At 42.7% G+C, this 23,372-nt stretch overlaps 1 protein-coding gene across 1 annotated transcript in view; it reads left to right on the forward strand.

Moving 5' to 3' along the window:
* Positions 1–23,372, forward strand: part of pde9aa (phosphodiesterase 9aa) — a 52,916-nt gene that overhangs the window by 21,089 nt on the left and 8,455 nt on the right. Inside the window, exons 5-13 of the mRNA XM_076081042.1 lie at positions 182–236; positions 1,168–1,238; positions 11,820–11,904; positions 14,235–14,295; positions 15,681–15,755; positions 16,673–16,759; positions 16,894–16,998; positions 18,462–18,544; positions 18,707–18,863. Of these exons, the coding sequence (XP_075937157.1) occupies positions 182–236; positions 1,168–1,238; positions 11,820–11,904; positions 14,235–14,295; positions 15,681–15,755; positions 16,673–16,759; positions 16,894–16,998; positions 18,462–18,544; positions 18,707–18,863 (779 nt within the window). The remainder of the gene's footprint in view (positions 1–181; positions 237–1,167; positions 1,239–11,819; positions 11,905–14,234; positions 14,296–15,680; positions 15,756–16,672; positions 16,760–16,893; positions 16,999–18,461; positions 18,545–18,706; positions 18,864–23,372) is intronic.

Below are 23,372 nucleotides of genomic sequence, written 5' to 3' on the forward strand. Positions count from 1 at the left end.
AACCTTCTGCGTGCTGGTGCAGTTTTTATTGAATGTGCTTGGCCCCGCCCCTCAGACAGCCTGTCACTGGTGTGGACCAACAGTCTGTTGACAGTGTGTGTGTGTGTGTGTGTGTGTGTGTGTGTGTGTGTGTGTCTGTGTGTGTGTGTATAACAAAGCTCCACGCTTGCTCTCTCCTCAGATAAAGAGGAACTCTTTCAGAATGTACTGACGCAAGTAGCAGAGCAGTTTTCAAGGTAAGCAGCTGCTGCTCACACAGCGGTGGAGCTTCACTGTCTCATCCTCATGTATTTAGCTTCTATTACTCTCTTTCGTGTTTCTTCCTGTTTTTTCATCAGGTTGCTAATTCTTGTGAGTTTTTTCTATACTGTCAATACTGTTTGACAGTATAGTCAGTATACTGTCATCTCCAATACATGATATGAAATGCCTTTTGATTCATGCAACTGCTTTTAAAACTATTTCATAATCCCAAGAGGCAGGAGGACTGCCTCAAGTTACATCATCTTAAGAGCGGCAAGGCTTTCAGCCAGCAACATGTGCAACATGTGCATATGACACTGTGTGTTGTGGTGTTGCTGTCTGTAGTGTGTGCAGATTGTTTGCTCTTTTCACGAACCTTCGACACTCCTTCTCTTCTTCAGCTCTCGTATCATCTCTTTATGTGATACATATTTACAAAGGGAGCAATGCAGCTGGACATTAGACCGTCGCTGTTGCTCGTTGTGTGTCACATACAGTGCAGCCACAGATTAGTCTGCAGTGTTGTGGAGAATGAATTGGCAGATATGATCTGAGGTTATGTAATTCCGTCTGATAGAATCATTTCTCAGTAGTCACAGCTACTGTGACGGCACTATTAGAGTAACTACAAAAACTTATGAGAATTGTTTGTAAGGCTGCAAACAATATTTCCACTTTTGACTAATCAACTGATTCGCTGTGATTCTAATTTCTTATTGTTTAACAATAAAAATAAGAATTCAGTTTGAGATCCTAGAACCTACAAATGTTGTTCATTTGTATTTCATGACCTAAAACATGTAACTGTTAAATATGCACCTGCAGCAGAGGAGTGTGAGTGTCCGGTGCTGTTGTGTGATGGAGACAGACTCTCTCTTCACTTATTGCTCGTTCTCCGTCTCATCTGTGGCCGTCTGTCCGCAGGGCGTTCAAGATCAACGAGCTGAAGACAGAGGTCACAAACCGTCTCGCCATGTTGGAGAAGAGAGTAGAGCGTAAGTCTGTTCCCACCACCTCACTGTCAAATACACATATTCATACATTTATATGCTTACAAACATCAGAAATATTTACCGGAGAAAATTAGTAGTTTGTTTTGTATAAACTACTAAAGACTTGTAATCTCAGAAGAGGTGTTTATTAATGGAGATGAATGGACGGGTTTGATTCATCATCAATATGCACGTCCTGACTTCCTAATGTTGAGTCAATCAAGAGTCCTCTGATATAATAATTAGGTGATTCAGTGACTCTGCTCAGTCACAAATATACTGACCAACAGGAAACTCATCATCATCATCATCATAATAATAATAATAATAATAATCATCATCATCATCATCACGTGTTCCGCATTGCCCCAAAATACGTTTCATGTTTATCCAAATCAGGTACTTCTTGTTGTCTTAGCAAAGACTAATATCTCTTATTTAAAGATGTGTCAGTCTCATATCAAAATAATTCATATTAAATTGTTGGGTAAAAATTGGATTCTAAAAATATTTACACTCACAATGATGTAGAAGTCGGTTAAATCATTTAAGTACACGTTCCCGTGAGAACTGTTTCTGTGGATATCATCATTGATGACGGAGGTCATTTGCATAACTATCTTATTCCTTTGAGTCTGAATGCTGTTGGTTTATGTCTATATATGGGCGACTGTGACTCAGTGGTGGAGCAGGTTGTCCTTCAATCAGAGGGTCGGTGGTTCGATCCCCGGCTCCTCTAGTCCATGTCCATGTGTCCTTGGGCCAGGCACTGGGCAGGCTGTTCCTGCGGTGTGTGTACAGGTGTGAATGTTAGAGTCCTGGTGGGCAGGTGGCACCTTGCATGGTAGCCCTGTCATCAGTGTGTGAATGGGTGTGAATGAGTGAATGATGACATGTAGTGTTAAAGTCGGTAGACTAGAAGAGACTATACAAGTACAGTCCATTTACCACACTGGTCATGTGATACCTGGGTATGAGGGGGTAAGAAGAATAGGTAGGTTGTACTGTTCTCATATCACACAGAAAATCAAATGCATATTCCTCCTTTTATCTGACAGTTTAAAGTGCAGAGAGAGACAGAGGACATGGGGAGAGAGAGCTGGTTCTATGGTCTGCTCCCCACAGTGTTGTAGACATAATGTAGGGGCTTACTGACAGCACCAGTGTTCTGGATGCAGGTCAATGCATGAGCATAGGCAGTGCAGGAAGATGCAGATAACCAAGTCATTCATTACATCTCATTGGAGACTTGCTTAGCTGAGTCTTTTAACTCATTAACTCAGTGGCACTCACAGTGCAGTAACAGTAAAAAGTCACACCCACAACGCACGGTAAACACTGACCGTCAGCCGCGCCAACCTCTATGTGTACAGGAAGCCGAACTTCCAGGAGAAGGTTCAATAGGTTGCTTTTGTCTTTACAGCAGCAGAGGTCTAGCTATTAGATAAGTTACATGTGCTCTGCTCACCCTCCAGAGGCTGTTGACCTCATGCTGTTATTAGCATCTACTGACCTCATTTTGACCTGTTGAGAGCAGAACATGTCATCTTCACACTCACAGCCACCCTGGGCTCATGCACCGACGCCCTTTCCTCCTCAGCTCTCCATCATCACATTCCATTAACTGCTCATCATGCTGCACCAGTTTGCCTGCTTTGTACCTGCAGTCTGATGGCATCTTGGCACTCAATGTGTCACTTCTCTGAAGATCAAAGCCAGCTATAAAATATGATCAATAAAGGTGCTGTGATAGCCGGCTCGCTACGCTGCTTCTTTATAATATAGATCTCCGTGTTCTCAACAGGTCAGCTGCTGTAGTAATTACCCACAGGAACATTTAATCAGTCATGGTTTTGCAATCATTACATCCTTCCTAGTAAGGCTGTGATTAAAGGTCAAGTTGAATATGTGAGTTGTACATCGAGTCAGAGTTTTTCACAATCAACAGAAATCGGGCAGAGATCAGCAGCGACATAGATATCATCCCATAACACTAGTTTGCACATGTTCAGTAGTGATGTACAGATCAGGTAGTGAGTGATACGTGCTGTAGTTGTTCCTGTGTAGCATCAATGAGCTGATTCATTATAAGATAAAGAGACATCTGATTGGTGCATAGACTTGCATACTCACCAATACCCAACCCAGCATTTTAGGCTGCAAGGATTACAATGATACTATATACAACAGCATCAAATGATGAAGTTCAGTGATGTTGTGAGGAAGAGGCTAGACCTGCATGTATGTTGTGTAGAGTTTAAAAAGCCTAAAGAGTAACTGTAAGCTTTAGACTAAATGATATCACTGTGATTTGATGAAACACATCAACGCTGGTGTTAATATCAACATTTTTTACCAAATTCATAACATTGGCATTGCATGGTTGAAAATGTCTGAGAACACATCTACAGTTTGAATGAGCCCCGATCCTGAAGACCGATTGTGAGGTAGAGTCGACTGTTTTGGACCAATCTGCTTCATGAAGTGAAGGAATGCTAACGCGCTGTAATCAGACCCCTCCCCCCACAGCGTCTATCGCTCTTCACTGTGTCGTTAACCACAGTGTAGTACCATCACAGCACCACACTGTTCTGTCCTTTCTGTGGACTGGACATCAAGCTATCAACACATTACAACCTCTGCTCAATCAATGTGAGCAGCTTTCCTACGCTGTGTGTGTGTCGATGAGGCAGTGTGGTGTGTCATTATTGTCAACCCCTAACCCTGTATGATATACTGTAAGTTCATCAAATTCAGCGCCCCTTGCCATATTTGTTGACACTGCGTTCAAGCTCTTGTCATGCAGAAGAGGGCGTGGTTTCATCTCTTAGGCCCTTGCCCACTTTTTTTGCATTTTTCAAAATGATGCAGTGTACTTATGCTCAGACCTGAGGCTGTAGTAACACTTAAAGACTTGTGTTCATCAACTCTGACAATACAGTGACTGTTAAGAGTAAAACAATATTCAAAATGACCATAACAACGTAGCTCAATGCATTTTGATTGCATGTTAACATGGCGAAGGTGCTAACTGCCCTAACAGCTTAAGTGCTGAGAGAGCTAACAGTGACCTGCTAACAGAGCTAACAGTTGACCTGCCCCCCGCAGGTCAACACAGATGGGTGATGGATTACATCGCTGGAATATGTTCTGTTTATTTAAAATGGGCCATGTGCTGTTCTGAGGCTTATGCCAACAAACAATGTATGAAGTGCATTGGGGTATGGCAGCCTGGATGTTGTGGATAACATGATCAGACAGGAAGGTCTGTTCAAGATCAAGTGCCTGACTCATCACAATGATCCAATACATCTAATAAATATTGATTTTTGGATCGATAGAAATCCAATATTGCCGTAAGTTGGAGCAGTCCTTGTAGTATTTTGCAGCACTGTCCACAATGGCTGTAAACTCTGAGAATAGGCTCAGATTTATGTCTATCTGAAAGTTAATGCTTGTCATCAGTGCCACCAGTTCAGATTGCAACAAAATCAGACAAAGTCATGCAGGTCAACCAAAAACTACTTCAGCTCAGCCTCCGGCAGCGACCAGCCTGCCGCAGACAGACCCACATCTGGCTTCACTGCAGCCTTCGACCTGCTGCAGTCGGAAGACCAGGCTGGAGTAGAAGAGATCAGCGTCTCCTCCTCTGGCCAGGAGCAGAGCTTTTCCTCTCTGCTCCTCCGGTCCCCGCTGGGAGCCAACACCAACACCACCTTATTGGAAACCCAAGCCGTATTGCTGGAGGGAAGGGAGGCACAGGAGAACCAGAACCAGGACTGAGCGGGGCAGACTGTCAGACCCTGCGGCAGTAGAATGAGAGGTTTTTACCACAGGTACCGCCTGAATCAACTTAAAATGAAAATTCCTTGTAGTAAGTTTAAAGAAGTATTTCACCGCTGGAAAGCCTTTTCATAAAGCTCGGCTGATTATGCAATAAAAAAGGCACAAATTGAAATTGGTGCTACATGAGCAGAGAGAACCAGAGAAGGGCAGAAAACCTTCAACAAGCAGAATGCCCTGGGCTCTTTGCACCATTATCCTCATCGCCTCGGTGCTGGCAATTAGAAAGGAAGTAAAACATTGTTCACTTGCATGTACCACCTACATTGTTGTGATAAAAAGCTGATCCAAGGGGTCCATTTGATATGATACAACTCACATGCCAAGACATCCCTTCCTGTGCCCTGTAAAAAAATGGGGAACAAATCCACAAAGTTCTAGTTCTGTGCCCAAATGTGTTCTAATGTTGAGCCCAAACAAATACAGCGGTCAGCTGGTGTCTTAGTCCTGGCTGTCGTGTACGTGTATTAACAGTGTTTTGCCTCTGCATGCAAAAACTGTGTGGAAACAAAATGGTGTACTAAGAAGAGTGTAACTTAACTACTGAAGAAGAAAGAACCCTAACCCTAACCCCACTTGAATTCTGTAAAGGGATATTTCAGATATTTTGAAATGGGGTTGTATGAGGTACTGATCCATAGTCAGTGTAGTACCTGTGCCTCCCATTGCAGAACAATGTACTGCAGAGTCCAAACTAAACCTGTAAAACACCGAAGTCTAACAATAACACAAACTAACTAACGCTAGACCAGTATCTCTCATGTACTGCGAGGTAAACATATTGTTTGTATGTAATCTATGAGAGCATAGATAACGGCTTCAGTTCCCCGCCAAAAAGGGTCGTCTGACAGGAGGGTGAAGCGGTGATAATATTCTAAATATACTCTGAAACTGTTGTTAAATACGTTAGCTGCTTCCCCAGTCCACAGCAGTACAGTGCTTTGCTCTCATGCTGGCACTCCTGTTTGTTTCTGCTAACTCCATCTACTGTCAAACACTGACGATGGAGAAGAAGCTCATAGAAAGACACTGCAAAAAAGTAAGGATTTTGCTCAAATCACTTAATTCTTAGCAAATCTAAACTACATTGTTAAGATGAGTCTTAAAAGATGTCAAACACTGAGAGGATCTTAGGATGGATCTAGTTACTAATAGAGGAATAAAGTGTCTAGTCAGATAACCATGGTGTACTCACCTTTTAAGTCATAATGAACACCTACATCACATGAACGTCATTCAGCAGACACCTTTATCCAAAGCGACTTACAATTCAGATTCTATCACATTTCTACACCGTAGGCACAGCTACATGGGACAATGTTGGGGTTGAGTGTCTCGCTCAAGGACACATCGACATGCGACTAGCGGAGCCGGAGCCGGGGATCGAACCGCCGACCCTCTGATTGAAGGACGGCCCTGCTATCCACTCTGCCTCTGCCAAAATCACATCACAATGTTGTGGATTGTGATGTGACGTGACACACTGTGTTACAGTGTGTGTAGGTGCATAATACACACACTGTAACACATGTAACACGTGTTACAGTGTGTGTAGGTGTGTATTATGCACCTACACACCTGCTTGTTGGTGCTTCTGTGTAACTCATTATGCGTCCCCCCCCAGACTTCATTTCCCATGAATGCACAAACACAAGACTACGCTTACAGTAGCTGCAGCCTTCTGTCTCTCACTCTGAGCTGCATGTGTTTTGTGATGCAGCTACAATTTCATAACAGCCCCCCCTTCAGTCACCATGACAACCTAGCCTGAGTTTACTCTGGTCACCATGGTGATGTTCCCTCCTCTCCTCTTCTTCTGAAGCGATGTGATGTTGAAGTGATCAGCAGCTGTGGTCTTAAACTGAAACACTGTTTGATTTGTACGTTTGAACTGAATTTGTATTAAACAGTTAACAGAAGTGAATTTGAATTGAACAACAGAAGACAGATTATGATCAGCTTTCTCATATAAAATAACAAATATGACTTCCTGTGTGTGGCCATTAAACTGTGACTTGTTTCATGAGTCCACTTGACAAAATCATCTTCAGTCTTGAAGATGATTTCTTTCAGCAGACGCTCTGCCTGATGATGATGCTGTAGTAGCAGCTTCAGATCAGCCGCTCTGCCTGATGATGATGCTGTAGCAGCAGCTTCAGATCTGACGCTCTGCCTGATGATGATGCTGTAGTAGCAGCTTCAGATCAGCCGCTCTGCCTGATGATGATGCTGTAGCAGCAGCTTCAGATCTGACGCTCTGCCTGATGATGATGCTGTAGCAGCAGCTTCAGATCAGCCGCTCTGCCTGATGATGATGCTGTAGCAGCAGCTTCAGATCAGCCGCTCTGCCTGATGATGATGCTGTAGCAGCAGCTTCACATCTGCCGCTCTGCCTGATGATGATGCTGTAGCAGCAGCTTCAGATCTGACGCACAAACACTTCACACCAGCGTGACGATCGCCTGGATACCTGGTTGCTATGGCAACAGTGTGGCGCCCACGCTCCATCCTCTCATGACTTTGGTCGCCATGGTCACCTATTCTAATATGAGCTGAGTGTTGTCGGAGGCAACCTTTTCTGATTCAGCACAAAGAGGTGGATTGATGAAGGAGACGGAGTCAGATGAAGATGTGTGAGTCCACAGAGTTCTGACAGCAGCTGTGATACAATCAGATGGCAGACAACCATTAGTATTATATCAGTGCACATTATCACGGCTCAACATTCAGTCGCTGAGATGTTTAACTTGCCCGATAGCCAAACTTACTCGTCCTTGTGATGATCAGACTACGACTCAAGCGCAGAGAACAGACCAGAGAATGGAGTTTGCAAACTAAGTTTTACTGAGGCTCAGTTCAAAACAAGGCAGAGCAAGCATAAACAAAAAGCCTCACAAAACTACTAACTATATTTATACCAGTGGTGGGCCGTCAGGGCCTGCAAGGCCTTCTCTGCTGGCCTAAACAGAATCACAAAGTTATAGCCATTTTATAATTTAATAATGTTTCTTAAATACACTACATGTATTATAATTTATATAAATATTTTTCCCATTATCTTATGTTCTCATTGCACAGCTACTGTCTTCCTCAGTTGCTCTGCTTCCAGTGCAGCTTGTTTTAAGTAGAGCTTTTATCCAATCAGATCTCACCTCTGTGTCTCTAGGTAAGAAGAGAGGCCCGAGGCCTGCAGACTCACAAGTGAATCCATGTGCAGTTTAAGTAAATGGGGACGATATTGTTGATTGTCATAGTGTTCAACCAATCAGATCTTTAGTTTGACATGTTGGGCGTATTCTTTGAGGTGTCAGAGCCTGCTAGCTGGCCTATAATGACGTCAGCATTACATGCAGCTCAGTTTCCATGTGCAGCTCTGCAGTGAGGTGCAGAGTGCGCTGTGATTGGTCAGTGGGCGAGCACGTGACTATCGTGAAACGAAACTTAACAGCAGAGGCATGTCGGGTAGTAAATCACATCACGTGATGCAGCTCAGCCAATCAAATATGAGCATTCTGACCCGAGTGAGATGTACCACACACCATGACACAGGGGACTGAGAAGAGGAAAGACACTGCAGAGCAGTACGTCTAATGTTCAAGTTGTGAAAGTTAAATCATAAGATGATCTCTGTAGCTCGCGGCTTGCCATTAAGGAATAATGGTGGGTCCCACAGCCAGACCAGCTGAGAACATTATATTATCCTTAATTTAGGCTTCTGCATTTTCCAAATGCTCGAGCATTATTCAAACGTATTGTAAGCCTCGTACCGAGCGGTTTAATACGACGACGTACATAGTTACAGCCTTAAAAACGAAAAATAGCTGTGGCGCCATCATGTGGTTATAATGTGGTATTTCAGCTGCAGGGCAGCAGTGAAGGCCCAGGTATAAAATGCACGGCCCGCCACTGATTTATACAGTAGCACAAAAACAGATTTTACTGAATATTGGCCCCACATTTATCTTTCACTTGCCCGATTGGACAACTGCACGAGGCACTTGCCTGAACATACAGTTGACTCGCCCCAGGCTAGCGGACAAGCGTTAATGCTGAGTCCTGTTCATACAGACTGCTGCAGGCTCACTGCAGGATCTGTTTCCCTCAGTACACGCATCTTACACCACTAACCCATCTCTCTCCCGCCCCCTGCTGCTTTCTCTCAGTCTCAACTTATTTGAATGAACTTCATGGGGCACTCAGTATGGTTACTGCATCAAGTTGTCATCATATATCTGCTTGGGCTGTGATAGGCTGAAACATCCAGCCTGCAGAACTAATGCTCCAGTCCACACAACTGTAGGTTTTGGGGCGCCTGCCATTTTCCAGTCCTCAAAGTGCAGCAAAGCCACAAGTGACTGACAGCATTATCATTATGTAATATGTCATTACAGTAGCCTACTGTAAATGACAAGATGGTGTAGTTTGATCTTTTCTCTGATTAGCTACTGTACAGTCTCACATAGCCCCAATCTTCATGTGGGACTTTCATACACTTATATGGGACTGCCCAAAAATACATTCCTTTTGGAAGATGAACCTTGAGGATCCAACCTTTCATCTTAACTGACGGATTACAGTTGCTACATAGAATATTTCTGGTTGGTATGTCGGCTGCCAAGAAGCTCATCACTCAAAGTTAGATTTCTGCACAAAAAGGATCATGAAACAGTAAAAAACAGTTCTTAGTAGAGAAATACACAAAATTACAAACACTGGGCTGCAAGTAATATAATAATAATAATAATAATACATTTTATTTGTATAGCGTTTTAAATGGTACTCAAAGGCACCTTACATGGTAAAAACAGAAACAACAGAAGCAGTTACAATCTAAACAAAAGAGATAACAGTAAGGAACAGCACAAGAACATACATGACTGACTTTATAGGTTAAAAGCAGATTTAACTAGATGATTTTTTGAAAATGGTGAGTGACGGAGAATGTGTGAGGTACTGGGGGAGGGAGTTCCAGAGGGAGGGGCAGCGATGGAGAAGGCCCTGTCCCCCCAGGTCCGATGCTTGGACAGAGTAGGGAGGGTAAGGAGGTTGGCATCGGCGGATCTGAGGTCACGGTTGGGAGTGTGACGGTGCAGGTGGTCAAAGGTATGAAGGGGCGAGGTTGTGAAGGGCTTTGTATGTGATGAGGAGAGTCTTGAACTGGATTCTTTGCTGTATGGGAGCCAGTGGAGGTTCTGAAGGACTGGGGTGATGTGACCTCTGGTGCGGGAGTGGGAGAGCAGATGGGCAGCTGAGTTCCGGATGTTTTGTAGTTTGTTGATGATTTTGGTGGATGTGCTGTACAGGATGCTGTTGCAGCAGTCAACACAAAGACCTTTTTAAATAAGTGAGTCTTCAACTGCTTTCTAAAGGCTTCAACAGAGATCGAATTTCAACAGCAAGAGCATTACACAACAAGGACCTCAGTCTTTTTATGTGTTTTGCTGTAAAGAGTTATTTGCCATCCAGTCCTTAATGGCAGTCAGACAGTTGTACAAACGGTCAGTTTGTCAGTCTCCTCAGGCTTAAAAGAGACATATAGCTGGATATCATCAGCATAACAGTGACATGAGATAACTGTAAATTTGCTAATAATATGACCTAAGGGAAACATATACGAAGCAAATAATGTCGGACCCAAGACAGAACCCTGGGGCACACCACAGGAAAATGCCGCAGTTTCAGATATGTAGGAGGACTAAGTGACACAGAAAAAACTCCAACTCGAGAGATAGGAGGAGAACCAGGCCAGGGCGCTCCCAGAGACACCCACCCACTGCCTAAGCCCTTCAGTCACAATGGTGTGATTCCAAGTAATACATGCTGCGCTAAGATCCACTAGCAACATCACAGAGTATACACCCACATCAGAAGATGTCATTGGAGACTAAGAATAGCTGTAAGTGGAGTGCTTTTGATGTAAAACAGATATCAATTTATTTAAAATGTGTGAAGTTAAATCAGCATTAAACATTCTCAAACATGTTGTAGATTAAAGGCAGCTTAGATATAAGGCCATAGTTTTTGGGAAGGGATGGATATGATGGGGCACAACCAGATCTCAGTGAGTTATTTATATTAGAGACTATGCATGGACCAATAGACCCAACACCTTGTTAAGCATGGACGTGGGTATAATATCCACAGGGCTTGATGGCGGTAATATACTGCCCAATAGATCAACGAGGTCTTGCACGCAAACAGGAAAGGAGCAGACGAGGGGATGACGCTATGATAGACGATAAAAAAACACTGAATTCAGACATAAAATAACTATTAAGGACCTGCTTTTTATTTGTTAATCCTATGCACGGGAGGGTCTGCAGAGATGAAAGGAAAACAAAGTCTGTATAAAAGTCTCTGTGAGGTCACCCACAGGTTTCTGAAGCGCTGCTGTGAAGCTCAGTGTTACTGCTTGGAGGAAAAGTGTAGCTGTTGCTTTTTTGCTTGATTGACATAGAAAACGAATGAACATTGAATGCAAAAAACAAACAAAAAATGAATGAAATAATGAATGAGTTGTAGGCCAGTGTAAGCCCCAGTAGAGACCTGACCATGTTGCTCCAACCCCTCAGTCACTAAAAGAGGTCAATTCAACAAATACAATCAGTTCAATGACCCGTAGATGCTTTGGCCAACTTAATATGTTTGCAGATACAAATGGTATCAAGAGGTAATGGTTTGAAAAATGTTGACTTTAATAGGACTAGTGGGGTTTTAATAAATGCCTCTCTCTGTCTACAGTGGAGGGGATGAAGGTGGTGGAGATCGAAAAATGTCGCAAAGACATCAAGAAGCTCCGTGAGGAGATGGCATCCAGAAACAACAGGTAACAGCAACAACAGAGGCAATAATCTCTGAATCTCGCTGGTCTTTCATTAGGACAGAGAGTGTCTTGCTCCTGTCTCATGAGCAGAGTGATAGACAGTCAGAGACAACTAATCCTGATTAGTGGTATTTAAGACCTAAGTGGTGTCTGGAGATCTGCTTTACTGTTACCTTACTTTATATGCAGATATACAGAGCAGTTAGTATTTCATTCGTGTTAGTGCAGTGATACACAGACTACTAGTTGTTGTGCTGAGACAATAAGCTGATCAATGAACTTTCCCTCTTCAGAAGATGAATCAACCACTATTGTGATAAGTCAATTGTTAGCAAAGGTTATTCTAATTTGGTGACCCAAAGTGTTTAATGTTAAATAAATACATATATTATGATAATCTACCCTAATCGTGTGAATAAACTGTGAAAAATATTAATGACATTTAATTTGAGAAATTATTTGTAGAAATTATTGTGATATGTTATTTTCTCATACTTTTTCAAAAATAATTACATTTTATTTCACTATAGACATTTGCATTTATTTCCCCAATGACACTTATTTCATTTCAAGTTTAATTTCATAGAGTGACTTTTCATGAAGACATCTTTTATTTCATACTGTCACTTTTCATGATGTTGTAAGCGGTAGCCACCCTCTTACCTTTAATGCCATTTTAACGCCCTCTTTAACTAGCAAGCTCAACAATTGCTACCAAATATGGATGTATCAAGAGAACTGGATGCAGCGTTGGAGGCGGCTTCCTAACCATTCCAATGAAAGTTGTTCAGTGGTGCATGAAGCAAAAACATTTGGACTTCTGAGTATAAAATTACCTCGAACGTCTGGCAATCATCCACATCCATTTTACCCTCACTAGTGAACAAAACCCCAAGATATTTGAACTCCCTCGCTTGGGACAGTGACTCACTCGCCACCCGGAGGGAGCAATCAACGCAATTCTTCGGTTCCAAAACCAGACACCGTCCTCCCCCTGGCTGCGCCTTGAAATCCTATCCATGAAAATGAAAAATGGTATTGGTGACAAGGGCCAAACCTGGGCGCCCACTGGTAACATGTATGACTTTGTGACGAGTATATGGACACATCTCTCACTTTGGTGATACAAGTACCGAATGGCTTGTAGCAATGATGTTGGGATCCCATATTCCCGCAGTACGAAGTGCTGCTGGGTGCATAAGCACAGAACACAGTCCTCTATGCATGGAGGTGAGCGGAGCTATATCTAGTTTGTAATGCTCCATCTCTCACACCGGCTTCGGCTCCCTCCAAGCCAGAGAGTTGACATTTCACATCCCAAGAGCCGGTCTGCAACTCCAGCGGTCAGCACGTTTAGGTCTCCGCCTTTACCTGCCACCATGCACCCTACCTCAATGCCTAACCCTGCGAGTAGTGGGCCCACAGGGCAGCGGTTCAATATAGATTTCTGGTTCTGTGCCTGGCCGAGCCCCATGTGTCAAGTCCTGGCAACTAGATGCTTGCCGGTGACCTCCCCTTTCAGGTCTGGCTCCAGAAGGGTGCCCCGGTTTCCCTCTTCCGGGCAAGGTGGGACAACCTATTCACATAATCGCTCTTGGTCAGGCCCCTACGCTGGGACTACTTTGCCTTGGGAAACCCTACCAGGGGCTATTGCCCCAGACAACACTGCTCCCAGGGTCACTTGGGCACACAAACCCCTCCACCACATTAAGGTGGCATTTCATTGGATGAGATTCACTGATAAAAGTTTAACAATGGAGGTGGAGGTTGTTTTTCTGACTTACGATCTTCTATATATCATATAGTCTTAGTCAAACTACTGAATCTGAGTGGCCTGGCTTAATTGTGGTTGAATCCGTGTGTCCACTTGACCTAAATCAACCCTATGAACCAGCCTCTACCTGCTGCAGCTAAGTAGAACAGAATCTGGGTCAACAGTGGTTCAGAAGGTAGAGTGGGTCGGCCCTCAGAAGATCGGCATTTTGATCCCCGGCTCCTCTAGTTCATGTCAATGTGTCCTTGGGCAAGACACTTAACCCAAAATTGCTCCTGCTAGCTGTGCCTGCAGTGTATGAATGGGTGGGAATGGTTAGATAGTTCTGGTGGGCAGGTGGCACCTTGCATGGTAGCCCTGTCATCAGTGTATGAATGGATGAATGACATGTAGTGTTAAAGCGCTTTGAGTAGTCGGAAGACTAGAAAAGCGCTATACAAGTACAGGTCCATTTACCATTAAATATCATATAAACGTAATATTATTATTTTAGAAGTAGTAGAATTAATACTTGTATTCTTATTTCTTCGTAGCTTCAAGGTGTTTTTTTTTTTTTCAGTAACTTCCTCGAAGACAATAAGAAGCTTACCCCTCGCAGAGACGTGCCCTCTTACCCAAAGGTAAGGCCTTCTACCCCCCACTGTTCACTGCACTGTGTTTCTGTTAGCCAGGTGAGTCTGCTGACGTCAGGCATACTAAGGAATACCACGCCTGCACTATGATTCCAGGAACCAGATAGAACCAATGCTTGTTTTCAAACTTGTGGGTCCAGATGTACTTTAGATGTAACAGTTGTGAAAATGTAGTTGGCCAGTTTTATAGATGTTGATCAGGTTTAGTGCCAATTCCCAGGAATCAGACAGTACAGGTCAATAGAGGGCTGCAGGGATGATGTATTTTCGTAGGCCAACCCTGAAGTTAGCGTTGCACGGCTTCTCTCGACAAAAAGCCAATAGCATTTGCCATTTGGACGCTATTACGAACCCTGAAGCCAAAGTAGATGCTCGAGCCTTTTGATGATTTTGGATTACTGCAGAAAATAAGATACTTACACTTTTTGTTCAGCATGATAATCTTCACAAACGAACACCTTTCTGAAGCATGAATGCCATCACCAGAAGTAACAAGCTAATGTTAGGCTATAAAGGAACTACATCATGACTGCATGAGCGCGAGTATACACAAGGCTATAAGGCGGACTAATCGGCACGATGACGTTAAGTAATCTCATTTAGCCATTTGTTAGCAATGAGAAGTTAAAGCTTCAAAATTCACAATTACCGACGCATTTTATTCCTTTTTGTTAAAAATTGTTAAAATCCCTTAATCTTGTGTTAACCGCAGACCTGTTTTCAGAACACTAACATAAAACACATTTAAAGAAACATTGACCTCGAGACAAGGAAACCAGAAGTGACAGAAAGCTGTCTCATTTCATCACCCTATAGGTCACTGTGAGATAATTGTCATCTCATCTCTACTCTGAAACACTCTCAGAGAATACACCAGTGAATCCATGAAAAGTTTGCACAAAGGGACAAGTTGTACTTTAGAAACACACTCAGCTTTTGACAGCTGTGCTCCCTTCAATGTGGCTGCTGGTGATATTTGTAATTAATGTCCATTTTTGGTGGGATACAATAGAAGAATGAATGAAAATATGGTGATGTATTAGGTTATATACATGAACATTACAGTAGGTGTGTGAAGAGGTGTGGCCCCGAGCCAGTCGGAGGCAGACAGGGTTAACTGCGAGCTCTGTTGCCTGCAGTACATGCTGTCAGAACAGACCATAGATGCCCTCAAAAAACCCGCCTTCGACGTCTGGCTATGGGAGGCCAACGAGGTAAGACTGAGCAGCTCATGAACCCGTTTCACCTACAATGCCCCTCTCTTCTCTCCTCTCCTTGTGCCCCCTGTTTCCCTGTCTCTTCTGCTGCCCTATGTGTGTGTGTGTGTGTGTGTGTGTGTGTGTGTGTGTGTGTGTGTGTGTGTGTGTGTGTAGTACCATCTGTCTAAGGAGACAGTAGAAGCTCTTAGATTGCCTACATTCGATGCTTGGCAGTGGGAGCCTAATGAGGTGAGACTTGTGCCCTGATCCACTGATTCATTTTTTTGTCACGGACAAGTTAATATCTGATAATTATTAGACCCCCGGCTCCTCTAGTCCATGTCCATGTGTCCTTGGGCACTTAACCCCAAATTGCTCCCATAGACTGATCCTGTGTGATCCTGTGTGAATGGGTGTGTATGGTTGGTTAGTCCAGATGAGCAGGTGGCACATTGCATGGTAGCCCGTGTCATCAGCGTATGAATGGGTGTGAATGGCTGAATCTGTGCGTCCACTTGACCTAAATCAACCCTATGAACCACCCTCGACCTGCTGCAGCTAAGTAGCAAGAATACGGGTGGTTCAGAAAATGGTAAAGGACTGTACTTGTATAGCGCTTTTCTAGTCTTCCGACTACTCAAAGCGCTTTAACACTACATGTCATTCACACACTGATGACAGGGCTACTATGCAAGGTGCCACCTGCCCATCAGGACTCTCTAACATTCACACCTATCAATCAATTTGGGGTGAAGTGTCTTGCCCAAGGACACATTGACATGGACAAGAGGAGCAGGGGATCGAACCGCCGATCTTCTGAGGCCTGACCCGCTCTACCTTCTAAAGAAGTCAGTCGCCCCAGACTCTGTGCTACTTAGCTGCAGCAGGTAGAGGCTGGTTCATAGGGTTGATTTAGGTCAAGTGGACACACGGATTCAACCACAGTTGAGCCAGGCCACTCAGATTCAGTAGTTTGGCTAAGACCACTCAAAAATAAAAACTCACAGAAAATACTGCTATTTAAGATTAGATAAATGGATATTTTATTTTGACATTCAATAATATTTCACATCAAAAAGTCCTCAAAACTAAAACCCTTATCTCAGCATATCTCCATCTGTCAATGTATACAGACATATCAATTACACGTTCCTTTGTTCTCCCAGATGCTGAGCTGTCTGGAACATATGTACCATGACCTGGGCTTGGTCAAAGAGTTTAACATCAACCCCATCACACTCAAGAGATGGCTGGTGAGACCTGGACCCAGTACCATCTGCACATCTGAATAGAAACCAAGATACGACCTCCATTGAATGGAACTTTCAAGCTGAAATATCTCAAACCTCCCATCTCTCTCTCTCTCTCCCTGTCTGTCTCTGTGTAGCTTTGTATTCATGACAACTACAAGAATAACCCTTTCCATAACTTCCGCCACTGTTTCTGTGTCACCCAGATGATGTACAGCATGATCTGCCTCTGCAGCCTGCAGGTAACCAGCTTCTTACACACGTGACTGTTGTGAGAGCTAATATAGACTTGATGACTTGAGACTTGAAAGCAAAGGTTCAGGTTTTGACCTAGTATGTCAAATCTGGGAAAAATAACAAATAGCAATGACAGGCCCTGCGTTCTTTCCCATACGTTGGTCCTGGTTATGTAAAAAGCATTCAAATGTCAAAATGTTGAGATGTTTAAATGTCATGGCATTTCATTGTCAGCATCTTGACTTGTACATTGCTGATGAAGAGCGGAGACCTCAGATTACACCACTTCTTCATCATCATGGTGTCATCATATAAAGTGTGTCATGAAAAAGTTATACTTAACCACTGGAGCAGCCCTTGAAAAGAGGAGTTCAACATTTGAAAAAGACACTTGTTCACTTTCTTAACAAACGTTAGATAAGAAGATCCATCAATATCAACTAGTTTGCAAAGCTTCGCTTAGTTTAGTTTAGCTTAGCTTAGCATAAAGCTTGGAAACAGGGAAAATGCCTCCATAAAACCACAATGTGGAAAAGCAATTTTCCAAAAATGTAAGTATTCTTTTAGCAGCTCTACCTGTTAGTTTGAATGAACCCTTAAGGGGCAGCTGTAAAACAACAACAAATAAATAACCCATTATATCCTGTAAGATTCCAATATATTTAAATAGAAATAAAACATCTGTGTGTGAGTCATAGCTTTCTATTAGGATACTCCTTGTGGTCTTCGAAACGATATTCACAACCAACGCTATCCTCTTTGGAGAAATAAATTCATTTAATAAGATACATTCATTGAATTTGAACTCGATATTTGGTTCTTAATTTGAGCTGTGCTTATGTACTGTGGAAATACATTTAGACAATGGTGTTCCCTGCTGGGGCAACACTGTCACGCTACTTTCATTTCTGCTGACCAGAATGTGTACGGAGGCTTCTAGAGCAGATAAAGTGTAATTTGAGATTGGACTATCCCTGAAGTCTCGACTACATACGTAAACCTGCAGAATGGTCTCTTTATGAGATATGCCACTGTATTGCAAGCATAGAGTCATGCTGCAGTTGTCATGGGAAAGGTGGAGACGTCATTGGATCTGGAAAGCTCAGGGGAAAGAATGAGAGGATGAGGATGGGTGTGATGAAGAGGAGATGCATGTGTGAACAAAAAAGAGAAAGAAAAAAGGAATCGAGGATCTTCTTCTCAGAGTCTCCCTCTGTTGTTAGAGATGAATATTCACTGGAGGTTTACTCATCACAGGCCTGTGACTGATTATCAAGCATGTGCACCAGTGATGTGCTAGCAAGGTCACACACACACTCATAACGCATCATGACAATTGTGAGGGTGGAAGATGGGATCACACTCACATTAGCACACATATGGACACATTCTTTTGGTTAAGGACTCAATTGATGCTTTCATTAATATAAATGCGTGGATGTCTGGACTTCTGTGTGTCATGTTTTAGGAGAAGTTCACTCAGGTCGACCTATTGATTCTCATGACAGCTGCTGTGTGTCATGATCTCGATCACCCCGGATTCAACAACACGTAAGAGACACGCACACACACACACAGACACACACACACACACACTCTCTGCATTCTCCTCTCTGCCATCTCTTCTTACGCTTTGTTACTGCTTTCTTTGCATCTTTCTTGTTCTACCTCTCTCTCTCTCTCTCTCTCTGTCCTTCTCTCTCTCTCTTCCAGGTACCAGATCAACGCCAAAACAGATCTGGCAGTTCGCTACAACGACATCTCCCCTCTGGAGAACCACCACTGTGCTGTGGCCTTCCAGATCTTCTCACAGCCCGACTGCAACATCTTCTCCACCTTTGACCCTGAGGCCTTCAAACAGATACGACAGGTGGGCCTGTGTGTGTGTGAGACATGATGATAGTTTCCAATATAACACTGTCGTAAGTGTGCAGGGTGTTTCCTGGCTCACAATGAGGCGGAGGTGGTACCATCGCTACACACTGTATATACAGTATATAGTATATAGTATAGTATCTTTACGTGTACACACTATACACCATGATCCAGTCCGTGTTGTTGGGCCGTGTGTTTCATAGCTGGGCCTTCAGTGCTGTCCTACTACAGTTGAACCTCCTCCTAATAACCTCATGATGACGCCACAGCTACGGTTATTAATTGTTTCGTGTAAACACCTCATATTCACATAACACTGCAACATTTGACAAGTGAAATAAAATGTTACATGAAGCTCAACACCTACAAATACACTAACTGCAGAGTGCAGATACATGAATACATGACGGGATGCTTCGTCATTAAAGGACAATGCATAAAGTCAAAATCAACATAATTAACACAATGACAAGAACAAACTCACAAGAACCAGTCACATATATTTACATGACAACAAAGCAACAAATCAATCCAGCAACACTGCAGCGCTAAAACACGTATTCATCCGCACACTGAAGAGCACGAGCCATTCAAATATTATCCACATCAGAGGGAACAATATGAACCATATCATAATAACACCACCATAGACACATGAACACAGTAGTAACGCTACTGCAGATGTAAAACACAAAAGCACTTCACTTACCAAAGCTGCTGCTCACTTAAAGACAAAGTCCATCCTCCTTTCTTTGATTACAAAGAGTTCAATGACGCGGTTGTACAGAACATCGGTGCGGTTCAGTTCCAGCCAGAGGTCCTCCTGTGAACGTGTTCGTTGAGTTGTAGATCCACTCGGGTCTCAGCTAAAGTTTTCAAAAGCACCGTAGCTTGTAAGTGTCCTGTCGTGCTATGGTGTCTTGTTACTGCTTTGGTTAGCCACCTAAGGTTAGCGTAGCATAGCTCCAAACACCAAGACGCTCAGTCGCAAATAAAACGCATTCCCAGCCATAACATGTGCAACGCTTCTCAGACGCAGGAATACCGTTCGTACAAATCCTTTTCCTGTCTGGGTCAGGGCTGCTAGCTGTGGGGTTGGTCGACCCTTTCTTACGATGTCCATTTCTTCTGGAAATGTTCTTCTCCAGAAAGGCGTTTCCAGTAACTCTGCACCAAATCCGTTTCTCCTTCTTCAGCCATTGAGTGTTAAAAAAACAAAGCTAGGTATAAAAAAAGAATCTACACCAAGCAAAACACTAAAAATGTCATAACTTCTAACATATCTTTCAACTTGAACTGTTACTACTCACAACAGTCACGCTAGCCCACTGACCAATCACAGCGCACGTTAATGCTGACGTACTTGTAGGCCACCCAGAAGCTCTGACACGTCAAAGAATACGTCCAACATGTCAAACTAAAGATCTGATTGGTTGAAGACTATGACAATCAACAATATCGTTCCCATTCACTTAAACTGCAAAGTCGCCCCATACATAGATGTAGTATATTTATGAAACATTATTAAATTATAGCTATAACTTTGTGATTCTGTTTAGGCCAGCAGAGAAGGCCTTGCTGGCCCTGACGGCCCACCACTGATATGGACAAAGTAATCACAGAAAGCTGCTCTTTAAAGTATAACAGAGTTTATCAAATTCTAATAATACTGATCAAGTCAAATAATATCTAAAACCACGGCCACGATGGAGGCCGCGCTTACACACCATGTTTGTCTGAGATGAGTAGCAAAACCTATTTGTGTGTGTGAGTGTGTGTGTGTGGGTGTGTTAGTAGGCAGAGAAAAAGAAGAGAAACACTCAAAACAAGGCAGATTCTCACCGCCACAGTAAAATACAGAAACTGTTACTTTATCACACAGAAACCCGACTGGCGAACTCAGATTCGGCAAACACTGGTCTTTTAACTGATAAAGTTACCAACCCCACTCGCGGTGACTGATCCAAACACACTATGACCTATCTCTGCCCAGACACAAGCCTCTTACTCCGAGATGACTTTATAGCAGTCGATGTGTTTCTTCGAATTTCTTCATTAAATTCGGGATCCGGAGCTTCAAGCTGCGCAGCGATAAATCCTCCGTATGGCAGCGGGAATTCCTCGGAAGTTAAGGAAATTTTCTTCCTTACGACCGGCAAATGTCGACTTTAACGCTGTAGGAGCCGTATTTAAGTTCATGTCTATGTATCTAAATTATTGATCTTTTTTCTTTATTTGTGTTTAAAAGCAAAGTGTGCACCGTGAGGAGGGCACTCCTATAAGTTGGTGGGCATGATGCATGGTGAGGGGGAGAAAGCGGGTTACAGCAGATACCGTCTTTGACCTCGGCCTCAGCCCCGTGAAAGCGTCTGCTGGTGAATGGCATCGGCAACGCTGCAGTGACAACCTAAGGACACTGAAACAACTGATTCTTATTTTCCTATTATGTTTTTTGGTCAATAAATTGAAAGCAACAGTGAACATTAAGCTCCTTCTGTATTTCTATTTGAGAAACAAGGCTCCGAGTCAGACATACTGCACCCGAACTCTCTACGTGGTAAACAATAGGACATCGAAATAGGGGTGAAAGGAAAAACCCAACTTTAGGAGTTTTTGCCCCCAGATTTTGTCAAAGACGTGCTGTGGATTGATATTGAAGGATTTTTTGGAGCAGTACGCGGAGAAAAGACAAAGGAAATGCCGGCCTGTCGCGTGGTGGAGTGAATAAAGAAACACTTCAGAGCAGGTATGTGCTCTCAACACAAACATTTTAAGGATTATTGGTTTGAAAATATTAATTGAAGTCGCCAGAAATAAATTTTTGTGTTAATGGACTGTGATCTTTTATTTTGTAACTTTACTGCGACATGGCCAAATAATGAGAGCGGTGAAGACGCCTCAGGAAATAAAAAAAAATTGGAAAAATAAGATTTGTTTCTGTACCATGAAGACTGTTTGGCTTGATTGAAGAAAGAACAATATCTTGAATGTTTTGGAAAGTTTATCTTTGAGTAAAATGGCAAGTTCTGACAAAGCAGAAATAACTCCTGTTAAAGACATGAATGAAGCAGCTGCGCGTCTGCGCTCTTCATGAGCAGATAAATGTCACATTTAACACGGAGAATGAACATTGTGAACAATCTAATGACTGAAATGTCTATCGAAGACAAAAGGTTTTTGTAAATAGCTGGTGAGGCTCTCCAACAAGATGGACATTACAGTCTAAAGCGACCTTTCAGGGAAGCCAATGTTAGATTGTCTAATAACCGGCAAATTGCAGAGCAGTGCCTGCAGAGCCTAAAAAGGAAAATAAACAAAGACCAGAAGTACAAGCAGGAATATGTTGCGTTCCTGCATGATATCTTTGAGAACAATTATGCAGAAGAGGTCCCGCAGGAAGAACTAACACAGCCACCAGAAAAGGTTTGGTACATACCACACCATGGGGTGTACCACCCCAAGAAGAGAAAACTTTGAGTGTTTTTTGACTGTGCAGCCTCTTAAGGCGTATACCTCAACAACAAGCTACTGCAGGGTCCTGATCTGGCTAACTCTTTTGTAGAAGTTATTTTAAGATTTCGCAAAGAGCCCATTGGAATTATGGCCGACATTAAGTCAATGTTCCATCAGGTTAGAGCAGGGGTCTCAAACTCAAGGCCCGCGGGCCGAATTCGGCCCGCCACGTCATTTTATGTGGCCCACGAATCCGCCAGCAAAAAAAAAATGATGAACTTGATCATAAAAATATCCCCGTAGTCGAAATTCTGAGATAGAAAGTCATAACTATGATAGAAAGTCATAATTCTGAGATAGAAAGTCAAAATTATGATAGAAAGTCAAAATTATGATAGAAAGTCAGAATTCTGAGATAGAAAGTCAGAATTCCAGAATTCTGAGATAGAAAGTCGAAGTTATGAGATAGAAAGTCGAAGTTATGAGATAGAAAGTCAGAGTTCTGAGATAAAAAGTCAGAATTCCAGAATTCTGAGATAGAAAGTCAGAATTCCAGAATTCTGAGATAGAAAGTCATAATTCTGAGATAGAAAGTCCAAGTTATGAGATAGAATGTCAAAATGATGAGATAGAAAATCTAAATGATGAGATACTTAAACACACAGTCATAGAAGCAGCTCTTTGGCTGGTTACTGTACACTTGAAATGGAAATGTATTGTGAGTACATTGAAGACTACTTTAAACGTGGCTTTACAACACATGAAATACTTCACGTGGGATTGTGCAAACGCTCCCTTGAAAGGATTTTAAGCATTGAACAAAGTTATTGTAATAACTTGTTTGATATTTGTCTTTGATATTTTCTTTAATAGTTTGATAGAGTAATGTGGGTTTCTTAACCCTAAATTAAAAGGATTTAAGTTATAATAACAGAAATGTGCTTAAATATATTTTTACATTTATATAACTGCATGTACAATATTTTTACACTTGAATAAACAATAATCAAATGCAGAGACAGTTATTTACCAATATGTTAGGAGTAGTTAC

This window comes from Anarhichas minor, unplaced genomic scaffold, assembly GCF_050575085.1.
Source record: "Anarhichas minor isolate MPS153535 unplaced genomic scaffold, ASM5057508v1 ptg000078l, whole genome shotgun sequence".
NCBI lineage: Eukaryota > Metazoa > Chordata > Actinopteri > Perciformes > Anarhichadidae > Anarhichas > Anarhichas minor.